The 18,844-nt window shown below is 45.7% G+C and overlaps 1 protein-coding gene across 2 annotated transcripts in view; it reads right to left on the minus strand.

The window, feature by feature from the left end:
* Positions 1-11,156: 11,156 nt before the first annotated feature.
* Positions 11,157-18,844, minus strand: part of LRRC1 (leucine rich repeat containing 1) — a 129,520-nt gene continuing 121,832 nt past the window's right edge. For both annotated transcript variants that reach the window (XM_082638175.1, XM_082638176.1), the window contains 3 exons: positions 15,587-15,759; positions 14,279-14,415; positions 11,157-12,673 (listed from right to left, as the gene is read on the minus strand). In XM_082638175.1, the coding sequence (XP_082494301.1) occupies positions 12,515-12,673; positions 14,279-14,415; positions 15,587-15,759 (469 nt within the window). In that variant the 3' untranslated portion in view covers positions 11,157-12,514. The remainder of the gene's footprint in view (positions 12,674-14,278; positions 14,416-15,586; positions 15,760-18,844) is intronic.

The following is an 18,844-nucleotide window of genomic DNA, read 5'->3' on the forward strand; positions in this document are numbered from 1 at the left end:
ACTCGATACGATGCATAAACATAACGGGGAAGCCTGGCCCAACAGAGCGTCCAGTGGTGGGGAAAATGGGGGTCGCCACTGAAAATGCCCATTTTGGTTAGGCTTTTTCCTGGCATCTTTTTTTTTTTTTTTTTTTTTTTTTTGCGGTACACGGGCCTCTCACTGTTACGGCCTCTCCCGTCGCGGAGCACAGGCTCCGGAAGCGGAGGCTCAGTGGCCATGGCTCACGGGCCCAGCCGCTCCGCGGCATGTGGGATCCTCCCAGACCGGGGCATGAAGCCACCTCCCCTGCATCGGCAGGCAGATGCTCAACCACTGCACCACCAGGGAAGCCCCCTGCATCTTTAATATGCGGGGAACACCCACCTGAGATTCTTATTCCATGATAACATCGTATCTCTCTTCCAAAAGTTCACAAGATACCATGAAACTACATTTCCGCTTCAGAAGTTTTCACAACAGGCCTGTCAAGTAGGCAAATGCCTTTCCTCTTCTTCTGGAACCAATCTCTTTACCTCCCCCATGTGTTCTATTTCCAAGCCCAATCTCCTCTCATCACCGCCCCTTCCTCACCACACCCACATCACAAACACCCACTACACCTCACCTTCCCCTTCCCAGTTGAACCACAGATGCCAATCAAGCGTAAGAAGCTTCCTGGGTCTTCATCACCCTCCTCCATTTTTATTCAACTGGACTCCCCCCACCCCCGCCCCTGCCCCCGCTGCAGTTGATTGGCCAGGAGCCTGACCTGGGGGACCAATCAAGAGGCCACGCTGGAGTAGCTTGTATTTCTGTGTCTCTCTCTGACTTTCTGTCAGCACCAACCCCAATTTGGCTTTTGAGCTGAAGAGTTTTGCAAACACTGGGGCTAGGACTGCCTTTTCAAGTGACCATTGGAGGAGTCGAACAGGCCTGGTTCAAGCACAAGAGCTGCCACCGTGAGCAAGTCAGTTATCTATTTATGCCTCAATGTCTTAGTCGTTCAAATGTGGATAAGACCACCAAGCTCCGAGTGTTGTGGGAATTAAAACTGAATTGAGCTAGTGTGTGTTCTGCAGCCTGGATAGTGCCTGAAACATAATGGCAGTCACTCAGTAAGGGAGAGCTATTATCTCTTCTTCTACTGATGATAAAGCCAGACGAGTCCCCTAGAGTGTGGGCTGGGCTTAGCGGCTTACTTCTAACAAAAGAGCAGGGAATGAGAAACATAGGGAAGAGAAACTGGGGAACTCTACAGTGGAGAACACTGGTTCTGTCTAAGGTCCACGCAGAAAAACCCAGATGGCTTTTTATTTTGGTTTTGCTGGTGGCTTTGTCCTAGATCAGCCCCAGGTTGTTTCAACCCAATGACCAGTCTCCCCTGACCTGACCCAGGGCAGGGCTCTGGGAATCGAATCTGGGGCTGACATCATTTCCTGCAGGAGTAGAGTGTGCAGGTCTGGAGTGGAGACGGATTTTGCAGTCTGCAGCATGAAGAGGAAAGATGGGACCACCTAGGGAAAACGCATACGTAAGGAACATAAAGCTGAAGGCAGAATGCTGGGACTATCAGAAAACACCAAGGAGGGACCAAGGGACCCCTCCAAGGGACCAAGGAGGCTGGTGAGAGATGTGTGAGGAGAAGCAGAGAAAAGAGAGTCAGGGGAGGCAAAGGCACGGGCTTCAAACTACAGAATTGGACCCATTACTGGGTTATGAAATCAATTACTTGGTTGTGACCAGCTTGTGACTTGGTTGTGACTGAAGAAGAAGGAAGCTGGAATTAGAGTTCTTGCATATAGTCAAGGGTAAGGACTGTGTTGGGAAAGGTTAGTTTCAGCTGAGTAACTCACACTGGGTTACTATGTAGAAGTTTCCTTCATAAGTTGATTTGCTATAAAAAATAATTGGAAAAAGCATGGATGGGAGTTCCGAGGAGGTGGGGGCTGTCCACAGAGCCAAATCCAGCAGAGCAGACGGGTCTAGAAACACAAGAGCTGAATCAAAATGTCCACCAGTGTAGGAGCTAATGCTACAGTGGTCATTATTTTGCAAATATAAATGTATCACATCAACACATGCTACATCTTAAACTTACACAATATGTCAGTTATATCTCAATAAATCTGGGGAAAATGTCCATTGAATATGGCAACACGGAGGTCTGGTGAGCCAGTCAGAGCACTTTCCACAGCATGTTGGAGGAAGTGCCCACAGAACTGGATGGAGAAGGGTGGGGGGGTTAGAAGGAGAGAGAGCAAGACTAGACCTCTTTTTCAAGAAACTTGGCAGAGAAAAGAGGAAACAGGTAGTTATGGAGCAGACTTAAGATCAAGGTTTATTGCTTACTTAGGATACGATTTAAATAAGTTTATAGAAGCAGCTGAAGTTAAGGGGCAAAGTGGGTCACTGATGGAGCAAAGTGAGGAGAGAGGCTAAGGAGAGCAGGTTGTGACCAGGGAGTGGGGTCTGGGGAAAGGAGAGACCAGCATGGATGCCCAGTGGGCGCCCCTAGTGGGGAATGGGAAAGCCTGCCTTTTCCCCCATAAAATAAAGCGGGCATTCAGGTATCTAAATATGCTGCCTTTCCAATCTTTTAAATATTGTAACTCTTCCTGCAGGATGCTAAATAATTTCAATTATGGAGACAACAAGTCACAGAAAACGATATTGTTCAGCCAGGCCTAGGATGGTCATGGGGCCCAGGAAGGGCACCAAGGGTTTGTCCTAGCCCCTGAGCATTCTGAGAAGGGGTGACCCTGGGACTCATGTCCCGGAGCATGCCACGTTGGCAGAGCAAGTGGCAGGAAGGCTGTACTGTCAGAGGCGGGGACCAAGGTGCAGGCTCTCTGAGTTCAGCCCCTGCAGGAAGCCAGTGTGTCCAGATGGGCCTCTGGCTGTGATAAGCGAACAGGACACTTAGCGCCCTCTGGTGGCAAAAGTACCATATGGGACCTATGACTAGAAGCAGAAACCCCTGTAAACTTTATCTGTAAAGGGCCAAATAATATTTTAAAAGGCCTTGAGGGCCAATCTCTGTACATAAACAAATACACACAGCTGTGTGACAACAAAATTTTATTTACAAAAACAGGCAGTGAGCCATAGTTTAAGGACCCCCCACACTTAAATATTTTGATAGGAATATTGTCCAAAAAAAGTTTGTTATTGTTCCCAAAGCAAATCATGTCTCAGAGAAACACATCACTCAGTGACCACTACATTAAACAAGTCTTAAAAATGCACAACTTATTTGGAAATTATATGATAAATGATTAGAGTCACCAGTCAGATCTCTATGAAAGTATTGTCTTGGCCAAAATGTTCGTTTGGATTTTTCCACCAATAGTTTTAATGATATATATAATTTTGTTTTAGATAATAATGAGGCATACAATTTAACATTTATGTATTGATTTTTTTTTCCATACCAGATACTCATTTTGAAGATCATCTTTGCAATAACAAGGAGGAGATTAATGGATTTGGGGAGAAAATTGAAACCTTGGGACAGTTGACTAAAGCAACATGACTTTAGTTTCTTAAGACACTAAAATGAGCGCATGAAGAACACAGGTGAGGTTTAGGACCCTGAACAGTTTAGAGATATCGCGGTTGGGAGATTTCCTCCAACAGCCCAGGTGTAAGAGAGGTTATGGGTTTGGAGATTTGGGGCTGCAGTGTCAGGCACAGACACACAAATGAATAGGACACAGTTCCTGCCATCGGGCAAGTCAGGAAGTGTTGATCCCATCTGGCCATGAGCATTCCCAGGCTTCCTCTGGGGTGCTGCCCCACAGGGAAGCAGAGTGTCTAATTCTGGTGGCACCTCCTCGACTCCCATTAGCTTGGTTATGTTCACAGAAGCCTCAAGCCCAGCCCTTGGCTAAAGAGACCAGATGCCCTTCTGCCCACCTGTGGGACCACTGTGCACACACTTCACGTCTGCCAAGGAGCTGGCAATTCCTAAAAGCCTACTCTGTGCCAGCTTTGTCCCCTAACTCTCTAAAAATATCTTCCACTAGGTATTATTCCCATCTTAAAACCGAGTCAACTAAGACTTGGGGAAATTAAGAAAAACGCCTCAAGGTCTCAAAATTAAGTAAGTGCTGTAGCTTTTTTTTTTTTTTTTTTTCACACGGGCCTCTCACTGCTGTGGCCTCTCCCGTTGCGGAGCACAGGCTCCAGACGCTCAGGCTCAGCGGCCATGGCTCACGGGCCCAGCCGCTTCACGGCATATGGGATCTTCGCGGACCGGGGCACGAACCCGTGTCCCCCACATCGGCAGGTGGGCTCTCAACCGCTGCGCCACCAGGGAAGCCCCAGTGCTGTAGCTTTTAAACCCAGCTCTGTTCAACTCTAAGGCTTCTGCTCCTCCCCATACACAGAGCAGTGATTCTCTTAGTGTGGGCGCTGGGCCAGCCATTACACTGGGAACTTGGGAGTTTGGGAACTTGTCAGAAATGCAGATTTTCGGGCCCCAACCTAGCCCTCCCGAATCAGACTCTGGGGTTGGGACCCAGCAATCCAGTTTAACACGGCCACCAAGCGGCTCTGGTGCACGCTGCCTCCAAGAAAGACAGAATGTTGTAGTGGTCCCAGGTCACAGGATGGTGAGCAGGAATGGGCTCGCCCCTGCCCCCCCGAGCACCGAGAGGGGAGACGGGGCAGCAGGCACTGATTTTTCTGGCCGCCCCATGCCAGCTCCTTAAAGAGTGATGCGATCCTATCACCAGCAGCTGTGATTAGAGGGAAAGAACCAGGCCAGAGCTTCAGCGTATTTTGTTGACATGTTTCTTCTAACAACCTATGTGCTACAGGGAATCGTACACCAAGATGCGGTAGAGGAGGTTGGGTAGCTAGCTTAGAGTCAATCACCACAGGTGACAAACGCTGGGTTTCCAAAGGTCTGCTTCCATCCAGGCCCTGGGCACACCACCTTCATCCGATGGCAACATCAACACGGGGTGACGGCTGGGGAGGGATGAAGACGCGGAGACAGGCAGCCGCTGATGGGAGGCAGTCAGCATCAAGCAGGGACCCCATCCAACCAGTGGTTATTCAGGTGTCCAGGTGAGAATACAACACAGATGAGGGTTCCCTCCCATCCTGCAGGGTTAGGGCTAGGCTTACGGTAAATGCCTATCCAGCTGTGTCCGCCCTCATGGGAGAAAGTGGCAGGGCCAGAACCTAACGACCCCGCAGTCATCTAAGGGGGATGCTCCCTGACCCTCAGGCATTCCAGAATGACGACAGCCAAGAGCGACCCCCACCTGACAGGCCCAGCCCAGAGCCCATTCCCGAAACTCCCCAAACCAACCCCGAAACTCGCCCCACCCAGAATGCCTCTGGGCCAATGGGCAGGACAACAATTCAGGAAGAATATTCTATGCCCAGACAAGTGAGTGTGTTGTTTTGTTTTTCCAAGCAGTGCTCATCAAGGTTTAAACAAACAAGCCCTCACACCTACAGCTGGGAAGGATGGGAGGCCACAGCCAGGTGTGTTAACACAGGATGCTGGGGTCCAGAGAGGAGCAAACCTGTCTGCAAACAGCCAGACCTTAGCTCTAGAAAGCCCCTCTAGAGAAGCTTCTGTGGATTCTCTTTACATGGTATCAGGTGTCCATCAGGCCCCGATGCTCCCGGTTTCCTGCCACGTGAAGACTGCCCAAGGCTGTCTCTTCCTACAACCAGGGTGATCGAGCCAGTTTCCAACAAAATGAAATGCTGCTCAGTCACACAAGTTTTCTATTCTTCTGCTTGGCTGTGTCTATGATTAAACGAAAATTCCTAAAGGGGAGTAATCACTATTTGTCAAATCTTTCACAACACTTTTTAAAGGGAGGATCAGAAGTAATAAATCACTAGTCACCTTTCCTATTTCCCCTCAAACTGCATCGCAATCAAGCTGCAGCACTCTTGATCTCCAAGTATTCCTTATCTGTCTTTTCTCCAAGGGGAGGCTGTGAAAGACAGTGAGGATGAAGATCGTTCCTGATTAACTAGCTCACGCCAGGGCTAACTGCCAATTTTTGAAACATGTTACAGCTCTCTCAAGAGCCAGTTCCCCAACTGTCACTTCAGTCAATAGTAAAAATATATATATCAATTTTTTTCTGGTCACCCACTAACCAAATCCTTTTTCTCCCTAGTTTCTCGAGGATTGCACACAGTCTGAGATGGTAGAACAGAGATCCCATGAACGTTTTCATAGCCCTTGCCATAGGACATGATGTGGGGTGGGCAGGGGGAGGGGTGGAGGGGAGTGGGGGGCATAGCATTTGCTACCCAAACTGGGCACAGAGGAAGATCCAGGTCTGCAGAGATGGTGCTCAATTTCACCGAGTTCTATGCCAGTCTTTGTCCATAACCTAGGCCTAAGTGATCCCAAAAAATTAAAACAGAGCCATCACGTCTACAATAAATACAACTCTGAATATAGTTGCAGCTTCACAGTGTTTTAGCTGAGGGAGGGATGGGGGCAAAGGCAAATAAGGGAGTAATGGAGATCAGAGTCTAGTCAAAGGAGATGTGAATCAAATTCCAACTTTGTCATTTACTGTTGGATCTTGGAAAAGTCGTGAAAAGTATCTGAATCTTGCGGGGAGAGATCAAGATGATGGAATAGAAGGACATGGAGCTCCCCTCCTCCCACAAATACATCAAAACTGGCTGAATCCTAATTCTCTCCTTTGCAAAATGGAAATGCCACGCCCTACCTCATGGGCTGTTCTGGAAAGCTGAGACTGTTCAGTCAGCCTGGGGTGTGGCACATAGTAAGTGCTCAGTAAACAGCAGCCATCATAACTGCCATTTCACCGTACCACGGGGCAGCTCATCATTTGCTTAGAAATTGAACTCTTGATGCCTTGCAAGGCCCTTGGAGGATCAACCCAATTAGATTCTCACCCAGTCAGAGCTCAGGGGTCTGTCACAGGGAGGGACTGCCCACTCGTACAGTTTACACTGTCCATCTGCCAATTGTGAGACACAAAAGCTCGTCTCGAACCTTCCCCACAGCCTACTGAATGAAGGTAACCAGATCAGGTTCTTCTGGTCGGTCTCCCCTTTCCTCCAGCTGTCAGCTTCTCAAAAAGAAAACAGTCCAGCAAGGTGGGAGTGGACCACACGTGCACCAGCTCAGGCTGCACTGATTTCTTTTATCCGGTAGGTTTTTTTCCCACTGATGCTCCATGTCTTAAGTCTACTTGCCCGTCCTGGTACAGAAAAGCCTCAGAGGTCTCCCTTGGAGAGAGAAGAGACAGAACACAGCAAGAGGGGAAAAAGGAGGGAGTTATGAAAATCAAAGGTGACACAGAGTTAAGATACTAAATGGGCACAACAGACCAAAGCCTAGAACACTGAGGACTTGGCAGAGAGGGGATGTGGCCTGGAAACCCAGAGACCCTTTTCTCAATTAGGCGTTTAATGGTTTCTTGGTAGAAACTAGCTTTCCCTTGAGGACAGCTAGCTTCGTAAAGTCCAGTTACAATGAAGGGGTTACCAGGGGACCACTGCTAACCTTATCATTAAGTGAGCTGACCAGACAAAACTTCCCTCGCCCATTACATAACTCATGGGTCTCTAGAGAATATCGTAGAAGAGAGAGTTTTCAGATGAAGTTTTCTTCACCAGAGAACTAGCATGTGTCCTCATTTCCGGGGAACAAGACACTGGTGATCACACACTGCTGAGTCCACAGTAGGAAGTACAGAGCCGCTAATGACACCATTATAATAACAACAACAGCAAAGACCTGTAATAGTTGCAGCCACACACGCCCTGACAGCTTGTGTCCTATGCAACCCATTTCATCCTCACTCTGAGCCTGTAAGAGGTATCACTGCCCCATTTTAGAGATGAAGGACCGGGGAGGTTAAGTCGCTTATCCAAAGTCACATGGCAGGGCTGGGATTCAAACCCACGTCCATGTGATTGCAATGGCTGTGCTGTGCTGACTCTCAAAATTTTACTCCAAAGTGCTACTTTAAAAGGTACACTTGCTCTCTGCTCCCCCTGAGTTTTTTAATTATTTCATTGTACAGTCTTCTCTTTATGGATGTATTTTAAAACATAATTTGGTTCCTTTAAAACGGCTTAACAGGGCTTCCCTGGTGGCGCAGTGGTTGAGAGTCCGCCTGCCGACGCAGGGGACAGGGGTTCGTGCCCCAGTCCGGGAAGATCTCACATGCCATGGAGCGGCTGGGCCCGTGAGCCATGGCCGCTGAACCTGTGCATCTGGAGCCTGTGCTCCACAACAGGAGAGGCCACAACAGTGAGAGGCCCGCGTACCAAAACAAACAAACAAACAAAAAATAACGGCTTAACATTTGCAGCAACATGGATGGACCTGGACATTATCATACTAAGTGAAGTAAGTCAGACAGAGAAAGACAAATATCATATGATATCGCTTGTATGTGGAATCTAAAAAAAAAAAAAAAGAACTTATTTACAAGGCAGAAATACACTCATAGAAAACAAACTTATGGTTACCAAAGGGGAAGGGAGGGGAGGGATAAATTGGGAGGTTGGGATTGATACTACTGTATATAAAATAGATAAACAACAAGGACCTACCATATAGCACAGGGAACTCTACTCAACATCTTGTAAAATGGCTTAGCATTGGTCTCGTGTTGGTAATTGCTGACTCTGGGGGCAGGTATATGGGAGTCCACTACATAATTCTACTTTTGTATGTTTCTGATTACACATATTTTAAAGTTTTTTTAATTGGCTCTTTGGAAAGTTGGGTGAAGTCAACACTAAAGTCTGATGTGAGATTTTTTTTTTTTTTTTTTTTTTTTTTTTTTTGCTGTACGCGGGCCTCTCACTGCTGTGGCCTCTCCCGTTGCAGAGCACAGGCTCCGGACGCACAGGCTCCGCGGCCATTGCTCGCGGGCCCAGCCGCTCCGCGGCACGTGGGACCCTCCGGGATCGGGGCACGAACCCGTGTCCCCTGCATCGGCAGGCGGACTCTCAACCACTGCGCCACCAGGGAAGCCCTGATGTGAGATTTTTAACTCTCACCCAGCTGCAAGGTCCCTGCTAGCCTCCCATTAACAAGCAGCTCCAAGGCCGTCCCTGGTCAGACTGTGTGTGTTTGTGCAGCCTTGCCGCCCGCCAGCCAGCATGCCCGTAGCAGGGGTGTCAGTCATCTTATATGATTAGAACTGGCTGCTCCGAGTAACTTTCCAACAAAGAAAGAATTTTCCCAGCCTCCACCCCATCCATTATGTGTGCCTTCTTGGGTGTGGTCCATTTCACAAGAGATGGCAGGATGGCTGTCAAAGGCTGGTGCAAACGACTTACCTGTGCTTCTTTACCCCAGGAAGTTTTTAGGTAGAAAGATTGGGTTGGTCAGGACCATTGCTCCAAACTTTTCAGAAAAAAACAGAAGATCCAGGCAAACTGTTCTATCAATAGTTTTCTCACCTGCCCCTCTTTTCATCATCAATGATTTCATGATTTTATCCCCTCTACATTTTGAAGGTTTTATCCACTTAGGTGTAATTTCCTTGCTAAAGAAGAGGAACTAGGGGCTACAAACAAGTGGATGAACAGGTCATACTCGTCTTCCCTGCTTTTACCTGTCACTCCCCCCAAGACAAACAGTCAGGCCTTACAGCTACTCCTCCCTTTCCTAAAGGAAGGGCCAGACAGGGGGTGGAGGCTGACCGGGCTGTGGAGAAGGATTCTTCAGGAAAAGGTCAGGAACTTCTGGCACTGGCCTCACAAGGCAACCCTTTCACGTTTAAATTTTCCTTATAACGACAAGATACTTTGCTCCCTCATCTGAGGGCACCCCTTTCCTTTTCTCCATTTTAAGATTCTGGCATACTCGGTTTTATTTTATAAATATGATGCTTATGCCTGTTGCCTGACACACCTGATGGCTTTAACACTTTGATGGCCCTTGAAATTGCTTTGTAGAATCACTCTTTTTTTACCAATAAAGGAAGAATTTTTTTAAATGAAAAAAAAAAAAACCATGATGCTTAGGCTCATGGGCTGACAGAGAAGCAGATTGGCTTTATTTAAGGAGCAATCTTGACCCTGAAGAACAGAGACAACTTCCATGGTGGTTTTTGTTTGCTTTCGTATAAAGCTCACCCTTTACTACTCAGTTCACCATGGCTTCGGTGGAACAGAGGTGGACAGAACAGTGTGTGTGTTTAGATTTTTCGAGGAATTTCTATGTACCTAATTATTTGTTTCCTTTTCCTTGGAAAAGGCCAGCATGTTCTTGGGTTGGGTCTGACTGGTGGGTGCTGTTTCCAGCATGATGCCTACACCTGTCCCAGCATCCGGAGGGTAAGAGCATCGTAGTGTCACCCAGAATAAACGACTAAGGTGAAGGTGACTTTTCCTGCTCAAGGAAGGGGGAGGAAACTAATCCCAAGACTGAAAACAAAAAGCAAAACAAAGCAAAAAACCCCAAGTGAATGTTAAGTAGAAGAGACAGGCCAAAGGAAACAAGTAATTAGGTACATAGAATTTTCTAGAAAAATTCAAACACACACACTATTCTGTCCACCTCTATTCCACCGAAGCCATGGTGAACTGAGTAGTAAAGGGTGGGTTTTATATGAAGACAAACGAACAAAATACCAGGGAAGTTGTATCCGTTCTTCAGGGTCAAGAAAACTCTCCTTAAATAAAGCCGATCTGCTGCTCTTATCAGCCCAGGAGTCTGTGGCATCATCTTTGCAAAACAAAACCGAGTATGCCGGAATCTTAAAATGGAGAAAAGGAAAGGGGTGCCCACAGATGAGGAAACGAGAGATAAAACTGAGAAGCCGAAAACCACTTATGTGCCACGTGCTTTCAAGTCAGCAGTCTTAGAAATGTACACGCACGTACAAACAACCGAAAAAGCAAAGTGAAACTCCTGGTAGTAAAAGAAGGTATCGCAGTTGGTTGGTTGAAAGCAGGTTTCTAAGGAGTCTCACTGGCCAGACAGCCCCAACCCAAGGTGAGGAGCCAGACTTGAAGGCGATGCTGGGCTCCGCCTCAGGTGGGAGGAAGGGGTACTCAGACCCACAGGAGGTTAGCATAAAACCACCGGCGGCTCAGGTATTTGAGGAAAGGGAGGGCATTCCTAAAGAACTCGGCTGCCTTCTATCATTTGAACATACGAGGAGAAATCAACTTTCAAAAGCTGTAATGGCTCATGTCCAGGGTGACTTTATTTCATGGAAAGAATAAAAAGACGCCACCAACAGCATGATTTTCCTAAACACCACACAGGGACAGGCTGTGTCTTCGCTTCATTCCTCTTTTATCACATCGTACAAAATTTGAAAAAAGAAACCAACAGAAACGCACCAAAACATACCCCCAGACCCCTTAAATTAGCAGACTTAAAATGAAAACTTGAAGCAATATTTTGTTATACTTTGATCCAAACTCTATTTACAAATTAAATTGCACTTATAAAGACAGCAACGTTTCTAATGGGGTTGTAGGTTATTCTGCTTTATTGTGGTTTTATATCTCGATATAAAACTTTGAAAGCTTTCTTCAGTAAAAACCATACTTTCTTTAATAGTACATAATGCATTTCCCCACTGAATTTCTGAGCCTTTTTTTCTTTTTGTGCTTTTCTGCTCTGTTTTATTTTACAAATGGCACATACCTTCTGAGTAGGTACAAGCAGACACAACACTCATCCTAAGAGACTCATTCATGAAAAAGTCAGACTGTAAAAGAAATGAAATATTAGCAGTCTAATCCTTTGGTTCATCTTAAAAAAAAATCAACTGGTGTAATTTACGAATTGGTGGTAACTCTTCTTTTTGGTTAAAAACAAATCCACCTGGTAGATTACTGATTAAAATCCAACATTGCTTTCAAAGTACCACCTTTCCAGCCTCCTCTCTGCTCAAAGATGCCATTGTGACAACTGGTTTGACAGGACACAGGCTACAGTAAGGCACAAGTGGATGGTACAAATAAAAACAAATACTTTAGGACTGGTGGTTGTTGTTTTTTTCCTGCACGTACCGTTTCCAAGATAAAATCACAAAAAGAAATACATATTATTTTGTTATGAAATATCTATACAAAATGTTTAAATGTACACCATCTGAGCTGCCAAAAAGGGTTTAAAAAAGTATCAATTTTTCCCCCATACATAAAACTCTCTCTCATCAGTAGGTCCAAGAGAACTTGGATTCACAATGTCCCAGCACTTTATGGGAGGGAGGAGGATCAAAATTCCCCTTCCTGCTCTCCCTGACCCCAACACAAGACAAAAACAAAGGTCAGATGTTGTCAGTAGTGTATTCTACTTATTACAAACAACTGAAATTTAGAAAAAAAAAAAAAAATCAGGCCGGAGACCACGGGTGGGTACAGTGACTGGCTGCCGGATCAGAGTAAGGCACTTCCTGGGGGCGCAGCATCCCGACACGTGGGTGGGGACCGGTGCGGGGTCCGGTGGAGGCCAGGGCCTCTGGGGGCTCCACGCAGGGACAGGCTGGCTCCGCAGCAGGATGACTCGGGAGGTATGACGTGGACGCGCCATCTACACCGACGTGGTCACGCGGTCAATGGTGTGGTTGACCTCGTTTTTGTTGGAATCCAGTCCTTTAGCAGCGTTCCTGTCGTTCCGTAAATTTTCCACCGTCTTTTTCATGTTCTTGAGCTCCCCTGGGTGGGGCGTGGCTCGTCTCAGGAGCGTTCTCTGAAAAGCAAGGAGCGCGGTGAGTGTTTGGGTTTTACTCCATCACTCCTTCAAATGCGAAGCTTCCCGGGTAGCTTTCCAACACAGGTCTCCCCTTCCTAGAGGTTAAGAGGCAGAGTGGGCTTGAAAAGCTTGCTTTGGAGGTACGTGCATTTATCAACTGCTCCCCCGTGGTTAAGGGAAGGTGAAAGTGTGGAGTATAACTTACCTAGTCAAGATGGAAGGGCTCCTTTCAGAATAAAAGAATACTTTGTAAAATACGAGATGAGTGTTACGATAAGAACAAAGTTCCACGTGCAGTAAGAAAAAATAAAAGATTTGTGAGATAGAATTGTGGGGGGAGGGGAGGAAGGAGAAAGGAGTCAAAAAAATTGTAAAATGAAAATCCCTAGAATGTTCTACTATTATCTGAAGCAGTTCTGGCTTTCTTCAACCCATGAGGCATGGGAGGTGAAGGAAAAGGGAAGTGAGAAAGGACTTCTTTTCTAATTTTGCTGCTGTGTTTTATTTATGACCTACTGAAGAACGTTCATATTTTTCTAATAAAGACCACAGGGTGGGAAGTGAAGTGACAGGGTATGGGCAATGTTTTTAAAATTTTATTATTTAACATGTTATGTGCTCTTCTGCTCCTAAAACAGCATTTACATCTTATAAATGGCCAGTCCGGGAGTTTCAGGAGGAGCTACGATAGGTTAACAAAGGAGCAGTACTAAGGCAACGAGTAACTGGTGAAATAATCATGCTCTAAGAAGTCATGAGATAAAGTCATTTACGTTGGAGTCATTTTGTCATGCCTAATTCCTACTTTGCCCTCTACCGCTGTAAGTGAATAAAAGCCCACTTGCGGACAGCTGGAATAACAAAGACTCCAGGCAGTAATTTAAAAACTGCCCTTTGTCTTGGGGGCTGCAAGTACTCCCTCTGAGTTCTGCTTATGAAAATCTCAATTAGTGCAAGGAGTTTAAGAAGCCAAAGCCAAATTGCAGGAAGACTCCAAGAGTTGTCCCTGACTCAACTGGATGGCTGAGACACATATGGAGGATGGAGGCAAGTAGGGCCGAGTGGTCCTTTCAAACCTATTCCTGATTTCTGAATGAAAACCCATAAGGGAATCCTACCAAGATCACAAGCTCTCTGCATGAAGGTGAAGGCTCCCGGTTACGTGACGGTGAGCAAGAAGTCCAGGAGGACAGCAGGCAAGCTAAGCCATGTGGTGAAACATGGATGAATCCCCATGGTACGGCTACAAATGGGGGTGGAGGGCAGGGAGAGACTCAGTTCACTGGGAACAACAGAGAAGAAAAAATTCCCAACCAATTTTAAGAAAGCAGTGGGGGCAGGAGGGGTAACTATCACAAATAAAGAAAAAGAAGCACCCACAAACTATTCAAACAAAGTCTCATTTGCGTTATACACACATGGTGAATCAGAACCTTAGAAACTCCCAGTTTTGCCTTCTAAAAAAAATTCTTAAATGCTGAAGGCAGAACAGAGAAAAGACTATCTGAAAATAAGAGAGGTCTTTATCAGGTGTCACTTTCAATCTCGGAAGGCTTTTAAATTTTGAACGTCTGTGGAAGCCAAGGAGCTCAAATCCCATACCGTTTCATTATCGTCCTCATCCTTTTCATCTTCCAGAAATCGGATTGCGCTGACTCTGTTCACTGCACGCTCATTCCAGGCCTCATCGGACACATCGTTCACCAAGCTCTCCAGGGCACCACAGCGAGGCAGGTTCTCTGTTGGACAAAGACCACATCAGCAGGGTTCCTGTGACTGGCAAGGTTGCCCTTTCTTTTCAAGGATGCGTAATTCTATTTGAGATCATAAGATATCTGCTAAATCAATATTTACTATTTCATTCCAGAATGTCATCATGATTCATAGAGTTCTTTTTCATGATTCTTTTTTACACACTCACTTCAGAAACTTCCTCTTGACCGTGATATGGCCGCACATGTTGGATCTAGTACTTTGCTTGGCAACGCAATCTACTGCATTGTTCTCTTGGGGTCTTAAATGCTCCTCTAACGAGGCTGGGATAGGCAAGGTGGCTCCGTTCGCCCAGACTCTTCTCCCTTTTTTCTATCGAAACCAGCTCCCAGAAAAGGATTTATGACAGTCATGTGATATGAGTGTGAATGGTTTTTTTTTTAAGTAATCATTTTTTTTTTTTTTTAGAAGATGTTGGGGGTAGGAGTTTATTTATTTATTTATTTATTTTTGCTGTGTTGGGTCTTCGTTTCTCTGCGAGGGCTTTCTCTAGTTGTGGCAAGCAGGGGCCACTCTTCATCGTGGTGCGCGGGCCTCTCACTGTCTTGGTCTCTCTTGTTGCGGAGCACAGGCTCCAGACGCGCAGGCTCAGTAGTTGTGGCTCACAGGCCTAGTGGCTCCACGGCATGTGGGATCCTCCCAGACCAGGGCTCAAACCCGTGTCTCCTGCATTAGCAGGCAGATTCTCAACCAGTGCGCCACCAGGGAAGCCCTGAATGCTTTTTTAAACCACACATAATTTACAAAACAAAGGTACAGTCACTCAAAACAACTCCCTGCCTTAAAAACAGTTTGCTGGAGATGTTCAACACTAATCCTCCAAACTGTCTGTTTGGATTTTAAGGGACTCTTACCTCTTTTAGGAGTATGTATTTGCATTTTCAGCCTTAGCTAGAACTCAAAACCAGAAGGCAGTTTTAAGAATATCACATGTGATACACGGGTATGAGCAGCACGTTTTTTCTGCAGAGATACAGGGGAAGCTTCCCAGAAAAGACCCACAATGACCTCACACCTGGGCTGGGTCTGCAGGCAGATAAGACACAACGCAGTCCCGTGTGGGAGTGAGAGGCCTTAAGGACAGGCATTAGCTGCTGCTAATTCTCGGGGCCAAGTGAACCTGGTCCTTCAATTTACCTTGGCAGGCAGGTTCAGAAGGCAGCTGAGGAAGTAAGACACACGTGAGAATCTTCTCCCCGGTGGTGTGGTCAGTGTCCGTCTGGAATGTGAGCAGGGGCTGGGATTGGTTGTCTGATAACCACAGAGCCTTCAACTTCAAAGCGGTCAGGGATAAAGGCAGGTGTGACAGCCTTGATGAAAACAAAAGGAGACATGGGGAGCTTACAATCTGTGATTAAATCAAGTCTTGTCCAAAACAAAACAGGAAAAAAAAAATAAAAACTGCTTCCTGGGATTGGTTTCAATATGTGAAAAGGTATTATGTTTATAATAAGATACTCGATTTACCCTTTGCCAGTGGACGCTTCAGTGGGTGACTGTGCTTCCCTTTTCTGTCATCACCTCTCTCATTAGCACCTCCAGGCCACCGGGCAAAAAAATAAGGAAATTACAGCACACGCTGTTTACTCTTGGGAAGTTTCCATTTAAAGGCCGGGGTGGGGCAGGGGAGTGGGGAAGCCAGTGTCATTGTGGAAGAACCCAGAAGCTGAGTTATTCCTAAATCAATGGGGACAGCCTCACCGGCAGGGCTGGAATAAGACCATGGTGTTACCTGCCCGCAGTAGCACCTGGCAAATCGGGACGTGAGGAAGGTGAGGCCTTGGGTGCTGCAAAGTTTAAATTGCAGTTAAAATAAAGATTAAAAGTGTTTCTTTATGGACTCCACTTGCTCTCTCTGGGGAGATTATTTTAGGTATTCCATTTTAGACTTTTAAGTTTCTGAAAGCTCCCACTTCTCAGACACCTACGTGATAATTAATTTCCACCTCAGATTGCTTCAGTTTCGAAGGAGATAAAGCACTTTTAAAATTGTAATGTGACACCTAAAGATTAGTTTTCTATCTATGTTTGTACAAGTATTTAACCAGTTATATCTATTTAGTGACGACCGTCACCAGAAATCATATGCACTTGGTACTTGGCGAAGATTGCTTGGAACAGAGGATCTCAACTAGGGGCAATTTTGCCCCTGGGGATACCTGGCAGTGTCTATAGACATTTTTGGGGGTGCTATTGACATCTAGTGGGTCAAGGCCCGGATGTTGCTAAATACCCTACAACGCATAGGACAGCCGCGCAACAACTATCCAGCCCCAAATGGAACACTGCCAAGGGTGAAATGCTGCTCTGGTAAAAACCAAGGCTTTACAAAAGTTTAATTCACTCTGAAAACACCCGAACCTCTGCAGATACCAGGAATTTAAGGTTTAAAGAACTTAAGGTTATATTTGATCAAGTATTTTTACTCTAAGGATGGCTCCGTAGATTAAAGGATAGCTCCATCTTAGAAATGACTTCATACGTTAGCTAAAAATAAGCTAATCACAGTCTGTTACCTACAATAGGAGGCACATTTTCTTAAAAGAAATCTCAGGCCCATTAATTCTATATGAAATTATGTGACAGCGTGTATTCCTGGGGTTCTTTCTTCTGTGAAATGGTACCTCTATCTCCACTTAACATATATGGGAGAGATGCCTAAATGTCTCACCAACAGATTAATGCAGACTTATCCGACATATTTTGAATTGACAGACTTATGGGAAATAAACTAGAAAAAGCAGTTATACTCCAATATTATAAAACTAATCCAAGTAAAACGTAAGCACAGACCAACTAAGTTAATTTAACAGATGAAGTTAGAAATGATCAAAGAATGCAGACAGCGTATTAACAAACTTTCTATAAGAACAATGAATACATTTCACAAAAGCCTTCCCATGTCCTAGTTATGGAGGTGAGAAAATATTTTCTTTTCCTAAAAGTTAGTCCAGTCAAGGCTGACCCATCCCATACACACGCAGTGGGTGTAGTATTGGTTAAATACAGGGAACTGTGCCCACGTGGGAGTGAGGTTCTCAAGTCGATGCCATGAGGATTGCCTATGTGAAAGGACCCTTGAAAAGACTCCGTGTGTTGTACACGCCACTATTTCACCAATGACAGCCAAACTGGGTGGGAAATGTGTTTTTAAATCCCAGAATCCACCCAGTGCAGTGACATGCACATACCAGGAGGATGCCTGGAGGGGTCTGAGGGCACAGCAACTCACAGTCCCACTTCCCCTGATTCTGAGGTATTGGTTCTTTGAGGGCGCTAGAAAGTGAAATCTCTGTGCTTATATGTATAAGCGTACAAATGATCTCCCCCTCTGCCCAAAGGCTGTCACACACATACTCAAATGCAAGGAAGTTAAAGACACAAGGCAGGTATCTGCCAGACAATGTGACAGGACTTTTTAAAAAGGATATCCTAATACACTGGGGGGGGGGGTGCTTAAAAGACATCAAACCCTTTTTCATTTTATTGAACCAAAGGGTAATTTCTTTTGAAAGTTTGTCCCTATTTCTTTTTTAAAAAGGAACTAAGCTAATACCCTCCAGAATGTTTCAAGTTTCAACGTCTTGGGCAAGAAATCTATAGTCAGCATCTCTACCTTCGAGAGAGTAAAGAAAAAATAAATCAAGATTTGAAAGCTGGCATGACACACAGATACTAAAAACACAGTCATCGTGCCTTCTCAGACTAATAACTGGCTTCCCAGATAAATGCTAAAGCAAAGGTATAAACAAAAGGCTAAACAGGGCATCAATAATAAATAACAGCTGCTAAGGATGCAAATCATGTCATAAAAGCTAAAATAAATTACTAGACTCCGCAACAACGGGTCTTAAAATCACATGCCACCAAGCCAGGTAAGACGGCTGCATGGTCTAGAACACTGGTTTTCCTGCAAAGAATCAACGTGCCAGCTTGGATTCGGCCGCTGCCGGCCAAGCACACACCACACATGAGCTCGTTCACACGTGTCTTATGGACAGAGGTGTTCCCAGTGTCAAAGAGGAAAAAAGCCCTGCTCCCTGCCCAGTCTGCAAACAGAGACTCTGCGGGCTGGGCCGACCCCGTCGCTGACTCACTGCGGCCTGGGGGAGAAAGACACACACTCCTCTGTTTCTCTTGGGTGAACCATCCCAGATACAAGCCAGAAAACAGATTTTTTAAAAAATCTGCTTTCCAGGGGAGTTAGTAATACATTTTTGGTTTATTCTGGTACTTTCTGTTCACTACAGGATCAACAAAAGAAGCCGCAGCCCCATTAGTACACATCTCTGTGCTACATTTAGGACCACATCGCCTCAGAAAAAAAAGCCCGTGGTTACTATTTACATCAACAGTACAAGGAATAAAGCAAATGAACAACCAAACAGTGAGCTT

Source organism: Mesoplodon mirus (genome assembly GCF_964341445.2).
Source record: "Mesoplodon mirus genome assembly, chromosome: 12".
In the NCBI taxonomy this organism is placed as follows: Eukaryota; Metazoa; Chordata; class Mammalia; order Artiodactyla; family Ziphiidae; genus Mesoplodon; species Mesoplodon mirus.